The sequence below is a fragment of the Caenorhabditis elegans genome, chromosome V (genome assembly GCF_000002985.6).
Source record: "Caenorhabditis elegans chromosome V".
Lineage (NCBI taxonomy): Eukaryota > Metazoa > Nematoda > Chromadorea > Rhabditida > Rhabditidae > Caenorhabditis > Caenorhabditis elegans.
Genome location: NC_003283.11, coordinates 10,667,086 through 10,680,277, shown reverse-complemented (window position 1 = coordinate 10,680,277; position 13,192 = coordinate 10,667,086). Strand labels below are relative to the sequence as shown.

Genomic DNA, 13,192 nt, shown 5'->3' with positions numbered 1-13,192 from the left:
GTGAAAAAGATCGAGAGAAGGCAAAATAAGACCGAAAGGAAATGAAAAAAGAGGAGGAAAGCAGGGACGGACGGGGCAACGAGATGCTCACGTTGAGATGAGGGTCTCGAATTCAATTTATTGAATCGCGCAGAAGCAGAAGCAAAAAAAGTTGTTGACTAAACAAGTAACCGCAAGTTTTTGAGAGGGCGAAAAATAGGAAGAAAAACGAAGATGACAAGGCGCAGAGACCGGGAAGAAAAACCGTTTCTTTGGGCTCGAAGGAACGCCTTGTGCTGGAAAATAAAGACTGATTCAATCAAATGTTACTATATATGAGCATACAGATGCAATTAAGATTTTTCGTATAAAAAAGTTTAGGTACATGCTTCTAATGAAATATGTAATGAAAACAGAATGTGATTTAGTTATTCAACATACTGTAGCCGCAATTAATAAGATCACATTGAAAATATGTATCGAAAAAGTCTATGGCTAGAATCATTCGTTATTTATTTGCTATCTGCTTTCAAATAGCGCTGAGTCGACTCAGTAACTACGAGATAGAACAGAAGCCTTCAAAGACAAGTACGGTAATTGTATGTTTTTTATCAGTTGATGATTTTCAGCTAGCTTAGCTTAATTTTTAGATATTCGTGAGCAAAAAGTGAAAACTCAGCAAGTTTTTGAAGAACATTGAATCAGCTGTCCAAAAGAGTTCGTGAGTGGGAGGAGTATCAGTTTTTTAAATAAAAATTCTATATAATATTCAATCACCATATTCCAAGAAATTTTTAATTTAACATTTTTGGCTCTTTTCGAATGAATCGTTATTATAAAGGCATAAACAAACATCTCGGGAGTTTAAAATGGGAAATAACAGTGAATTCGTTATGAACTGACTGTCTCGTCTGTATTCGATGTGAAATTTCCCAATAAACGATGGGAAAGTGTCGGAACGAAGCGATAGTATAGCAATAAGGTCAGAACAATTGACGAGATTTAGAGAAATATACATCTTTCACATCACCAGCGGCAACATTCGGAATGATTCAAGTCATTCTCCGACCACTTCCTCCTAATCGAATTACGAAGAAACGTTCTGTTTCTTATTCTTCCAGATGACCAAGACTAAAAAAGAAAAATGAATCCACAGAAACAGAGAGAAAGAGAGTACAATGTGACGGCTTCAGAATACCTAATAGTAAGCATAACAGACGTTTATTTTAAATTTCAAAACACTTCAGGACCAGAATACACAATCAAAAGACACAGGTCATATAAGTCAATGTTTTGTGTAACAATGAATAGAAAGACGTGTGTTTTGTGTTGAAAAAGGGATAAAGATCAAGAGCATCGGAGACACGTATCGATTTCACTTGTCTTTTTTGTTTAAAAATATTGAAATAAGAAAAGGTAAGTAACAAAACATACTTCATCTTTTGAACTCATTGAACACGCCACCGTCAACTATGAATCATAGAATAGGCCAATTAAAACGGAAACATTTATACAAAATGTAAGATTTAAAGTTGGTTTGTCACTTGTGGTCATATTGTTTTTTTGTTGAAAATATATTTAATTTCCATTTAAACACAAAATGAAATTTCAGGCTTAGACTTGATTTTTTCTAAGTCTCCAAATAAAAATAATGATGCCATAAATGATCATGTTTTGATTGAAACAAAGAATTACAAACATTTTAAGTGTACAACTACAATACCCAAGTGCTTTGAAATTCGCCCACCGGGTTTATCAACTTTGGAACTAAATTTGATAAATACCAAGAAATAATTAACGCCCACCTGTATCTAATAAGGAAATGTCTGACAGACTATATATCATAGAACAAATCTCGAATTTAATGCTTTCACAATTATTTCTAACAATGAAAACAAACCAATTGTAAACCCATCAAGTAAGTGGAGTGAAAAAAATGAAACCAATATATATATATTTTGTTAAACCAATACCTAAAATTTTCATTCATTCACCATAAAAAGTTTCTGATCATTTTCTGAAGAAATATGATACTTTTAGAATTCCCACCTCTTTTGTTTTTTTTTCCAATTCCAGAGAATAATTAATGATAACAAAGATCTACTCCCACCCATTCAGTAAATGGTTCAAAACAGGAAGTTGTTCTCTAAAGCATGTCTGGAAGAAAAGGAGTTTTGAAAAATGAATAATTTGCGTATTTTCAGAGAAAATATTTCCGGTTAATACCGTTGGGAATCTAAGAGCTCAGCAATTTGTTCCTAAACTCAATAATAAACTTTTTTTTTTGAAATGGAAGAGTCTCCATAAAAATGAAAGCCATTAGCGAAATTCTACAAAAACACATCATCATAGCTTCGAACGACAAAAAAGTTTGTAGAAAATAACCAAAACAAGAAAACAAAAAACATGGGCTGAAAAAAACGGAAAAGTGAATGTGAAGAATGCAAAGAGAATCTTCGTCTTCTTCTTCTTAAAAATGACGTCGTTGCTCTTTTCCACACTGAATACTGCCTGTTTCGTGTCTCCTTGTGCTCAATAGCTCATGGAGTACGTAGTGAGAAAAACGACGAAGACGACGACGAAGAAGAAGAAGGAGAAGAAGAGGCGAGAGAAGGGCTCTTGGAGCAAAAGAAAATGGGGCACCGGGCCAAGACCCTTTGTGTTAGAATGAGAGAAATTGAGAAACAGACGGTTGAAAAAAAAACAAGAACATGACGGAAGAAGAGAACGAAAACCTCTGTGGGAGAAAGGAAGGCATTGATTCGGGAAGAAAAGAGAAAAACGAAAAAGAAACAACGAAAACTGGAAGACAAAAAAGTTTTGGGTTTTTTGAATTCGAGAAGAGAATGAAATGGAATAAACCAAATAAACTAGTGCTGAAAATTGCACAGCGGCATTCGAATTACATTATCTAACTGGTTTTCCGAGTGAAGCTGCAGCTTACACATGTGTATATGAAAGTTTGAAATAGTTGAAAATTGGATATCTGATGTGAAGATAATTTTTTTTTTTAATTTGGAAAGTGTTATTCAATGAAGTTATAATAATTTGGAAGCTTTGTAATTTAAAAGTAATTTAAAAGTATTTACGAGAAGAAGACGTCTCTAAATGAGGACTACATTTGGACCTAGTTTCATCTTAAAAAAAGAGCTTTTCTAGCAGTTATTGTTTTTGGCTCTTCTATGAAGTTAACTTTGGGAAGAACGGCTGAAAAATTAAAATAACTGTCAGTGTTCAAACACTGTAACGAATAATCTTTTGGCTTATGGAATGGCACACCTAGACATGTCAGTTATCACTTTTCCTACGTAATGACACAAGCTGTGTAATGATCATCTAGATTTCATTTTAAAATTGAAACCACCCAGAATGCTTTGTTTTTCGGGTGAGAGATATGAGGAAAGGCAGTGGACGACAAAACATTCTATCCTTTGATCATCTAATATTTAGGCAAAGTACAATTGGTCTTGCCACCCATTTTCCTTTCTTGCCACCCAATTTTTTCTTATTCTTCAGCCGTTTTTGCTCTTAGTGAAAAAAGCTGAACATCAGTTTTACACGGTAGAATGAATTAACACAAAATATTTGCAGAGTCAAAACATTTGAGCATCTAACCTTTTTCAAGTTGTAATTTTGAGTCAAGTATCATTTATAAAATTTTCTCTCCAATATCTGAGACGACTACACGTCGGAACAAGTAAACAGCAATTTAGCATAGAAAAAGTTGGAAAATAAGAAGATTATAGGCAACGAGTGCGTGGGAAATTTGATGTCAACATGAAATAATAACACGTTTTTATTATCAGTGACCAAATCTCAAATCTTGCTGAAAATGCATCAAATTGAGAGTATTCAATACTAAATACTTACAGAGATTATCTGGGGAAAATGCGACCTGGCTGGCGTTCATCTAACAAAAAGCAAAACACATTGACGTAAAATTTCCAGAAAGATTTCAAAATCACTTGACGTCGGGAAGACTCAAATTAGATGGAATTTTGTTGGAAAAATATTTCTGGCGTTTTTTAAAGGATATATCCATAGGTCATGGCAATACGAATTTGCAAATTTAATTTTCTACGGCAATCAATCTAATCATAAAATTAATTTTCTCTGGTTTAGCCTATTTGGAAAATAGAGTTTTGCGTTGAAATGCAATTAAATGAATTGGTTTTGAATGAGCCGGAACAATCTGTGTATAAGTGTTCGAAATTTATCTATGACTTTGAGAAACTCTTGCGACAATAGAAATAGTTTAAGGAAAAAACTCACATTTCAAAAGGATTCGTTTTTCAAGGCAGTAAAAACAAACTGAATTCATATTTAAAACCAACAAAATGTTCTTGTGTGGACTTTTTTGAAATGCCATGAAGAATGCCATGAAGAAATCACTCAATCAATAATTTATTTTCGTTTTCCTAATTTGTTGAAAGTTTAATTGAAGGGTGAACAAAAATGTTCAAATGCAACTTGGCAATAAGCACACGTGTTAAAAACATTCTATGTCATACATCAAAATGTACTCCCCACTTTATTCAAAACTGCAAAATTTTTTGTGAACTTTCTCCTTGGAAATTGTGTAATCGATACGAAATCTTCCAAATCGTAAAACATGTACATAGAAGACGGTCTGTTAAATGCATTATACATAGTTAAACATACATTTTTCATGTGGTTTCAACGTAAATTTTAAGTCATTTAATAAAATTATCACAATTTACATAAAACATGTGTATGGGCATAACTGATAAAATATTTCAAAAACCGGTAGTCCGAACTGATTTGTTGTTATAAATTTGTAGATCACAATTCGGAGAAAATATGTAATAATGAGAAATGAGCAATTAAAAGTGAGAAACGAGATGTATTCTGGGAAAAATTGACATGGTATAGAGTATTAGAGAAATCAAGAAGGCCACCATTGAGTATTGGTCATGTAGGAAGAAGCTGCTGAAGGTCCGTTTGAAAAATACCCGGAAGTGGCTGGGAGGTAGGCGGAAGGTGTTGGTAGGTATCCTGAATTGGCACTTCCAAATGCTACCGTGTATGGAGATGTTGAGGAAATGTCCGAAGAACGAGCAGAAGAGTCACGGACTAGCATTGGTATCGGCATTCTGTAAATATACAGGTACAATTTAATATTTTAAATTTTGTTTGATATCAACCAACTTTCTCCATGTCACAAAATATAAAAATGAATTGATTTTGAATAAAACTCACGCTCTTGTTGGAAAACTGGCCGCTGTCGATTGACTTGAAAATGCATTGGGCATTGTGGTAAGAAGCGCCGCGTTTATTGGCTTATCCGTATGACTTTTTTTTGTTTTGTATCTAAATTTTTAAAAGTTATAATTGAACATAGAAAAGTCATTATGTAACCACAAATAAATCAAAATTTCATAAAATACTAACCGATGATTTTGGAACCAAATTTTTACTTGAGTCGGAGTAAGTCGAATTTGCATTGCAAGAGCTTCACGTTCAGGCGCGCTCAGATATTTTTGCGAGCGGAATCGTCGTTCAAGTTCATAAGTTTGTGCTTTTGTGAACAAAACGCGACGCTTTCTCTTTTTCCGTTTTCCAGTTCCATCATCTTCTTCGTCATTCTCTTCATCTTCCAGAATTTCATCTTCATCTTCAAGTTTGATTCTGAAAATATACGTTGGAATAAGAATCAAAATTAAATTGAAATTATGAACTCACCCATCTTTATCGCTTTTGTTTCCATTTGATGTATTGCTGTTATCTAGCATATCATTCTCAGAACGTGGAAATTGATCAGGTAGAGTGTACATGGAACCTACAAAATTCAGTTAGGTAGGTTTAACATTTATTTTTCTAATAGGGAAAAAACTTACCAGCAATTCCGTTTGAAGCAAAATATGCAGATGGATCATAGCTGCCGTATGTGCAAGGATCGAAGGAAAATGTGGGAGTAGCAGAATATCCTGAAACTGGGAAAACCCTTGTTTCACTTGCTAATTGCATAATAATTTGTCTGGCTTTAGAATAAAGAAAGGTAGAAGAGGAAAAAGACTCGTGATAGAGAGTCGCGGCGCCAAGAACAGAGAAAAAGCCCCTTTCTGTTTACTTGCATCCATTCATTTCCGATTCTAGGTAAACACGAAATAGCGAATTTAAATAAGAGAATGAGACAGTATACCGTATACAGTATCCCTATATCACCTATATTCAGAAAAGACATACGAATACTGTATAGTGTTCTCACGGGAAGGTGTTGTGTTACTTATTCCCGCATTACATGTTACACAACAATTCGTTATTGGATATTCGAGAAAAGAAGTTCAAATCTACTTACCTGCAAGTAATGGAATGCTATCAGGCCACGTGGAACATTGTAAATTGGTGTCGGTGGGAAGTAGAGTGTCCCATTTAGCTTCGAGTCTGGAAAATGCATAAGTTTGCATGGTGAAATGTGAAGGAGTCGGACAAAAAACAAGCTTTTATATAAGATATGCGGTGTTTTGATTTGCAAAAAGGTACGAGAAGCGGCGATTCAAGAGTTTCAAATAACTTCTCCACCGCCTTTTGAAGTTGCCGAAAATAGTTAAAACTTTATTGTGAAACATTTTCCAAAATGCTTTGATATAAGCGCTTGGTCGAGGAGAGCTGACCATTTTCTAGGTGAATGAATGCATCTTTAAAAAAAGATACGTCGCTTTGTGCGGTTTATTAACTTTTCGTTGATTTTATACTCGTAGAAAACATTTTAAATTTAAGCACAACTGTTATTAATACTGATATTGGAAATTTTCTTTGAAAATGGGGAGAACATGGTTGAAAGTGGATGTTGCATTTTGTCTCAAGGTTAAAGATAGTCAGAACCACGAATCAACAAAACATAACATAACGGATAAAATTGCAACGCTAAAAGGCTTGAATGTCTTATTGTAACACGTCATAGCTATACATAGTAGTTCTTAGGATATTTTCATCCCGTTTCATTGTAGGAAACAATCGGGGAAAATTTGAACACAACGCATCTCAATATCGTTTCCTTATTTTGTGTGTTTAGAAATATACGTTTTTCAATTATTGAATTGGTGAAGGACAATAAAAAAATACTAGAATAAATTTTGCTTTCTGAAAATGTAATATTCGAAATAATTTTAAGCAAGTAAAACTAAATTGTTCGTTTGAATATCATTAGATTTTTGTTTCATAAATATCATTTGTTTGTGGAAATTTCAAAGAAACTGCGTACGATTTGGAATTTTCGCCAAAAAACTTCTTGGAAATAATTGAGTAGAAATGAATAACGCGAATGGAAAAGTTGTGGATATAGAAATGAAACGTCCTGAAATGAACAGATACTAGTGGAGGATGTAATCGAATATATGAGTGGAGGGGGATCTCTTCACATAAAGTGGATCATCTTCAAGACGACAAGCCTCCTCTCCTCTCCGACCTTCTCTCTTCAAAAAACACTTACTTGTTATGAAGTGCCGATTGTGACTGCTGTTGTGGCGCCGCTGATGCACTTGAAGCCGATGAAGCGGCGCCGCCATCTCCAGTTCGAGAAGTGGTATCATTCACTCCGACGCCAACACTTGTAGACAATCCATGTTGCTCCGATGGGCTTGCAACGGATGAAACCGAAGCGATAGAAGGCGTCGCTGCTGCTAGCGCCGACACGTTGAACATCGGCTCTCGAGACTCGAGTGCAATTGACAACCGACCCTCTTGTGCTGATTGCAACACGCCCACCTGTGCTCCCTCTGGCTCGCCAACCCACAAATCGCGGAGAAAGCGAAGACGGTACGGTAGATTTGTATGCTTAGATATCTCTGCGCACTCTTGTAAGCTCAGTATACAATTTCATCTCTTTTGTGACAAATCTCGGAGATGTGAGGATGAGTAGAGTGAAGAGGAATGGAAAGTACAATTTAGTCCTATTTTTTTGAAATTCATTTCTAGTAAAGATTGTGTTATTAAAAAAAAGATCTTCTGAGACTAGTGTAATTAGTTTTATATCGGATACTTAAATATTTCCATCAAGACAAATATATAGATTATGTAAAAACTTTATTACACTTGAAACTATGCCTACTTACTTTTGAAACCAGTACAACATTTTGGCATTCTTTATAAAGACAAGGACCCAATTGCGGAATAGATTTGAATTAGTGGTCATTGTATGCAATTAATGGTTAAAGATAAATCTCATCAAGGCTCCTTTCACAAATTAATAACAATAATCGATTAGGTACCAAAGTCGATATCTTAATACATAACTTTCCATAATAGATCAAATTCTATCTTTTTGCACACGTTATTTATTTGCTGGGGTATGAGCATCTCGGCTAACAATAATCAAGTGTAGTGCTCGAACTATAAGTGGTTCGGCAAATGAGCACCCAATATATTTATGCTCATTTCGTGTTCGCAATGATCCCCCAAACTTTCGCGCACTGGATTTATTCTAGGTTAATGCTCCGAAAGCTTGAACGTAGTTCAGTAACTTTAGGATTCGATTTTGCTCAAAACTTTGCTTTAAATAGTTTTTCTATTAATTTTTACATTTCAGGAAATCAGTCAGAAAATAGTTGCCTGTAAGGCAAATCTATTATCTTGGCTTGAATTTATCTTGCTCTAACGTATTTAAAAAACAAACTCTCATTATGATAGGTTCTAGCGATTTCTGAGTAACCCTTTGAGTAGGTACAAAGCGCATATAGTCGTGCTTAACTATGTAACTGTATCACTTGCTTTGTCTACATTAAGACTATTAATATCACTGAGAGTTTGGCTTAAAAATTTTACATTGAATTCTTTGACTTAATTTGACAATTTTTCAACATAACTTCACTCATATACATATACATTTCCCCGAAAGAAAACTTGTGAACAGTATCACTGTCTCGTATTCACAACTAACCTTAATCCAATTACAAGTATTAGAATCATCTTCTACAAGATTATTGTGTACAGCCGCAAAGGGATGCCGCCGAAAAGTAAACTACCTTATTTGTGGTGTGTACGCGGGAGATGCGTGCGGACGGGCTTCTCTTTGACCTTCCAAAAACTGCTCCCTAATTTGCGCATCATCAATCTTCCTCATCAACAATTTTGGCTTTTGGATCCAAAAATACGGCCGCGTTATCTGTTTGTCCACTTACCGTAATCTTTTTTGCTCAACTTCTTGTTCCTTGCTGATTTGTGTGTGCGTTTCTCCACCTACACACACAAAATGGATTCACAATATCCTCTTCTCTATACTTTTTTACTAAGATTAGGGAACGAACGAACAAAGGTCATGAAAGTTTGTGTGTACATATTAGTTAAAAGAGATTAGTAAAGTATTACTGTTGCGTGTAGGCATCAAATTACTGTATTTCTGCCACCAGGACACATGACAAATAAAAGAGCACACTATTGGCCCACTTCTTATACAATTACCATTTTATTGACACGACATGACCCGTAATACATATAAACCGGATATAAACACTGAAAAGTTGAAAAGACATTTTAGAGTAGCAATATTTTAAAAGTGTGATAATTAAGCCATTGTAGACGCATCTCGTTTTGAAAGTTCATATCCAGAATCTATCATTGACGTCGACCTGAAAATTGAAGTGATTCAATTGAGTTTTAACAGCGAGAAAACATTACGTGGAAGTTGATGGAGAATCAAAATCTTGAGGTAACAAACCACAGACAAGGCGAGCATGTTGAAGATTTTCATCCACGCCAAGTTTTACTTTACGAGCCCTGGAAATGCACAATATTACTTTCAAAGTGGAAAAATCATTGATTGAAATAAATAGCTGGCATGGATATACAGTGGGCAAATGTGATAGCGAGTGTCCAATATATTTTTTGAAATCTTTTAAAGTTTAAACTGCATTTTTGTAAGAGAAGAAATAAGCAAAAAATGTCTGTGAAAGCAGCAGGATTTAGAGTTACACCGAAATTACACAACAACATTTCAAGAAAGCTCATACTCTTCTTCTTTTTAAAAGGTTTTTGGAGTTTTCCAATTCTGAAATATTTTTATACTATTCGGTACAGGAAACATATCTTGGCTGAATAATTTTTTAGGAACTTACTGAATATCTGATAATGAATTCAATCGTCTTGGAGTTAACTGAATTTCTGGATCTTCATCATACTTCTGTTCTTTCTCTAAAAGAGTTCTCAAAGGTGAAGCAAGATTTAATGGACGAGATGGAGGTGGTGGAGGCATTCCTGGTCTTGAAATCAACATCTTTTGTGGTATCCTCACCGTTTCATCTTCATCAAACTGTGTTTACACAATGATATTGATTGAATATATTATTTGAAACCTACATCAAATATAGAATGATTCGATTCACGAATGTAGTATTCATCAATAAATGGTTCTGTTTTGTAATCAAATTTCAGATCTCCAAACGTGAATGACATTACAGAATCTTCATCCGGTGCATGCATTTTATTGGGGAGCAACGTGGACATTGTGGATTGAGATGAGCATGAACCTGTTCAAATATTATTATTGTTTGAGTGATCAAAATCAGTTTTAATAGTTCAAAACTTTAAAGAATATGGAGAAACCTACCAATTCTTGCATGTCTTCCTTTTGGATTTCTTCTTTGGACAACCAATCCACTGAGATCGGTTTGACAAGATACTGTTGCCAGCTCTCTTAACTCGGTTTGTTCTAAAATCTTAGCCAACTTCTTGTTTTCCAAAAACTTTGCAAACATCCTTGAATCAAGATCGTTCTTTTTTGGCTTAAATTTTTCCATTGCCTTTATGCGATCTAGTAGTTGGCCGTAGTTATTTCCAGGCAGAATTTTCGAATTTGAAAGGTTGGAGATATCAGATACTTGAAAATAACAAAAATAAAAGTGAATCAAAAATTGTATAAACTTACATGCATAACTTTGTTTGCTAACTCTTCTAGTTGCTGCTCCATTTGAACAAACTATTAGATCATTTGCAGTTACTGTTGCAATCTGCGGAGAATCAAACTCCTCAAGTGCTTCTTCACTATCTGATTCATCATCACTATCTTCCAACTTAGATTGGATCACATTATCAGTAACTTTTCCAGCAAACCAATCCTTGAATTCAGCAAAGAATCCTCGTTTTTCTTCACTTACGTGGGTTGCAGCAATTTGCATTAAGTTTGCTGAAATTTTAAGATACTGCAGGAATGAAATTGTTTTGATTTCTACTCACGAGCCATACGAATTCCAAGTGGTGGAGCTTCTTCAATGAACGGGTCTTTTTCAAAAACTTGAAACGCCATTTTCTGTACTTTTTTTATGTGTTCGTCGAATCTTTTTTGTTTCCATTTTGCAACTCTATCAGTAATAAGTTCGAAACACATTGAAAGAAGTGCCAATCCAACAAGAATGAGTAGAAAGTTAAAGACCATCATGTCTGGAGTACGAAAAAGCATATCTCCAAGACCAACAGTTCTGCAAAGTTGAGGATTTCAAAAAAACTTTTCGAAAACTAAACATACGAAATAGAAACAATAAAAAAGTAAACAGCAGACGAGAAAACCCATGTATCTTCCCAAATACAAAACATGGAAGCAGAAAAACAAATCCAAATAATCAGCATTATAATTGCAATTGGTATTGGAAATGGTTTCTTTTTTCGTTCTTCAGCAGCTTCAGGATCTTCAAATCCATCTTTCATTGCCTAAATATTATATTTTTGTATTAGTAATTGAGCAAAAAAGATCCTACCGTAACTCTTGTTGGAAGTAGTATTCTTCCTACTCGAGATCTTCTCAACTTCTTGTAATATTTCTTCATTTTTTTCGACAATGTCTTACCAATTGACTGAAACGAATCATTTATCAATCCATGCATTTTTAGAGCCCTTTTTCCTAACTGCTTATCTTTCTTCCATTCAATTGCATTCTCTATCTGATAAAGTGTAATATAACAAATGAGCTGTTCATCAACTCATTAGTCAACTTGCAGCGGGGCAACTTAGAAGAAAAAAGAAAGAGCAAATGTCAATTAATATGAGAAGATCAACACTTTTTCATGGGGTGACAAATTGCTGAAGGTCCAAACAATTGGAGAGACAAATAACTTGGAGGAATTGAGAAATGATAACTGACCTTAAGGTACATAAGAAAGCATGGAATTCCGAAGAGTGCATAGAATATTGTGCAGATTCTCCCTTCGTCAGTTTTAGTAGTTGGGTAACCGTAACCTAAAATTAACTTTTTTCACATTAATCCTTTGACAAAATATTTACCAATTGTTGTATATAATTGTCCTGCATAAAACATAGCACCAGTCCACGTCCATGGAGTTTCTTCTGATAAATCTCTGATATGATCTGATAAATTCAACTCATCGAGTAACCATTCAACTGCTTCAGCAGCTCTTCGAAACTGAAAATTTGATCTTAAATTATCGTTTAATACAATTCAATTTTTAAACCCTCAATGCAGAATCGTTCCTCAATACTGCATCTTTGTGCATTTCAATCCACCTCTCTGCCAGCTAGAATAGTTTTGAATTAAGTTTAAAACCCAAAATTCAAAGTTCTACCTGCCGTCTAACCAAATTGGTTGTATTTCCAAAAACTGATCGTCTTTTGATATCAGCTTGTAATTCATAAGTCCTAAAGAGCCAGGCTCCAAATGCAGTATAAGCAATTAATAATAAGAATTTGTAGTAGCTTCTTAGACGGATCAGGTTACAAAACCACTGAATTTTTTTGAACAGTGTCATCTGGAAATGAAATAATTAATAGGGGTAACGTTGAGATCTTGACAAAGAAATTTTCATCAAAGTATGTAAATCATCTGATTAGAATGAAACTAAATAAAAAGTAGGAAAATGAAACCCTAAAAGATTTGATCTTGAATCCATGCACACATTTCCGTGTTAAAATTTATCTAGGAAGCTTCTTATATTTGTTCGAAGTCATCAAAATTCACAGTAAAACAATATCATTGCATGTTTCTTTATTAATTAACTTTTACACTTTGGTTAGAAATTCGGGTGGAAAATATTAAATTAAAAGTTGCAAAAATTGGTCCTCATTATGCCATTTGTTAATGAGAAACGTTTAAAGTTTAAAATTAAGAGATAATTTTAAACAGCAAATATATAATAGGATAAAAGAGTAGTTCTACTGCAAAAATGTTTGAGGCGGGGCTTGTGGGACTTTTGCGACATCACGCAAAGAAAGATGGTTGGTAGTTTAATCGCAACGGCGGCAATTGTGT

At 34.4% G+C, this 13,192-nt stretch overlaps 2 protein-coding genes and 5 non-coding genes across 11 annotated transcripts; 4 read left to right on the top strand and 3 right to left on the bottom strand.

Annotated features, from left to right (window-relative positions):
* Window positions 1-215, top strand: F29F11.13. The gene has a single exon (NR_069326.1). It is a non-coding gene; the product is annotated as an Unclassified non-coding RNA F29F11.13 (non-coding RNA).
* On the bottom strand, window positions 69-215 carry F29F11.14. Its single transcript, NR_069327.1, has one exon. It is a non-coding gene; the product is annotated as an Unclassified non-coding RNA F29F11.14 (non-coding RNA).
* A 2,245-nt stretch (window positions 216-2,460) lies between these two features.
* F29F11.17 lies at window positions 2,461-2,610 on the top strand. The gene has a single exon (NR_069325.1). It is a non-coding gene; the product is annotated as an Unclassified non-coding RNA F29F11.17 (non-coding RNA).
* Window positions 2,611-4,508: 1,898 nt separating this feature from the next.
* Window positions 4,509-7,651, bottom strand: ceh-22 (the record flags this gene model as incomplete). Of its 5 annotated transcripts, NM_001356738.3 has the most annotated exons (8): window positions 4,886-5,093; window positions 5,200-5,310; window positions 5,392-5,628; window positions 5,683-5,779; window positions 5,838-5,933; window positions 6,299-6,384; window positions 7,205-7,297; window positions 7,433-7,644. In NM_001356738.3, 8 exons carry the CDS (start codon window positions 7,642-7,644, stop codon window positions 4,886-4,888), a joined length of 1,140 nt encoding a protein of 379 aa, NP_001343841.1. The 5 variants fall into 5 exon arrangements, with proteins under 5 accessions (NP_001343842.1, NP_001076742.1, NP_001076744.1 ...); NM_001083273.5 differs by lacking the exon at window positions 7,205-7,297 and having other exon boundaries at window positions 4,634-5,093; window positions 5,838-5,927; window positions 7,433-7,651; NM_001083275.4 differs by lacking the exons at window positions 7,205-7,297; window positions 7,433-7,644 and having other exon boundaries at window positions 4,696-5,093; window positions 5,838-5,927; window positions 6,299-6,407.
* F29F11.19 lies at window positions 7,355-7,987 on the top strand. Its single transcript, NR_069324.1, has one exon. It is a non-coding gene; the product is annotated as an Unclassified non-coding RNA F29F11.19 (non-coding RNA).
* Window positions 7,988-8,901: 914 nt separating this feature from the next.
* F29F11.11 lies at window positions 8,902-9,037 on the top strand. Its single transcript, NR_069323.1, has one exon. It is a non-coding gene; the product is annotated as an Unclassified non-coding RNA F29F11.11 (non-coding RNA).
* Window positions 9,038-9,387: 350 nt separating this feature from the next.
* twk-12 (TWiK family of potassium channels protein 12) lies at window positions 9,388-12,694 on the bottom strand. The gene is made up of 13 exons (NM_073330.5): window positions 12,510-12,694; window positions 12,399-12,461; window positions 12,211-12,349; window positions 12,071-12,165; window positions 11,688-11,783; window positions 11,459-11,640; window positions 11,170-11,411; window positions 10,862-11,119; window positions 10,544-10,813; window positions 10,294-10,463; window positions 10,053-10,246; window positions 9,616-9,714; window positions 9,388-9,566 (listed from the first exon to the last, which is right to left on the bottom strand). The coding sequence occupies exons 1-13, from the start codon at window positions 12,690-12,692 to the stop codon at window positions 9,503-9,505; spliced, it is 2,055 nt and encodes a 684-aa protein (NP_505731.3). The 5' UTR covers window positions 12,693-12,694; the 3' UTR covers window positions 9,388-9,502.
* Window positions 12,695-13,192: the final 498 nt, after the last annotated feature.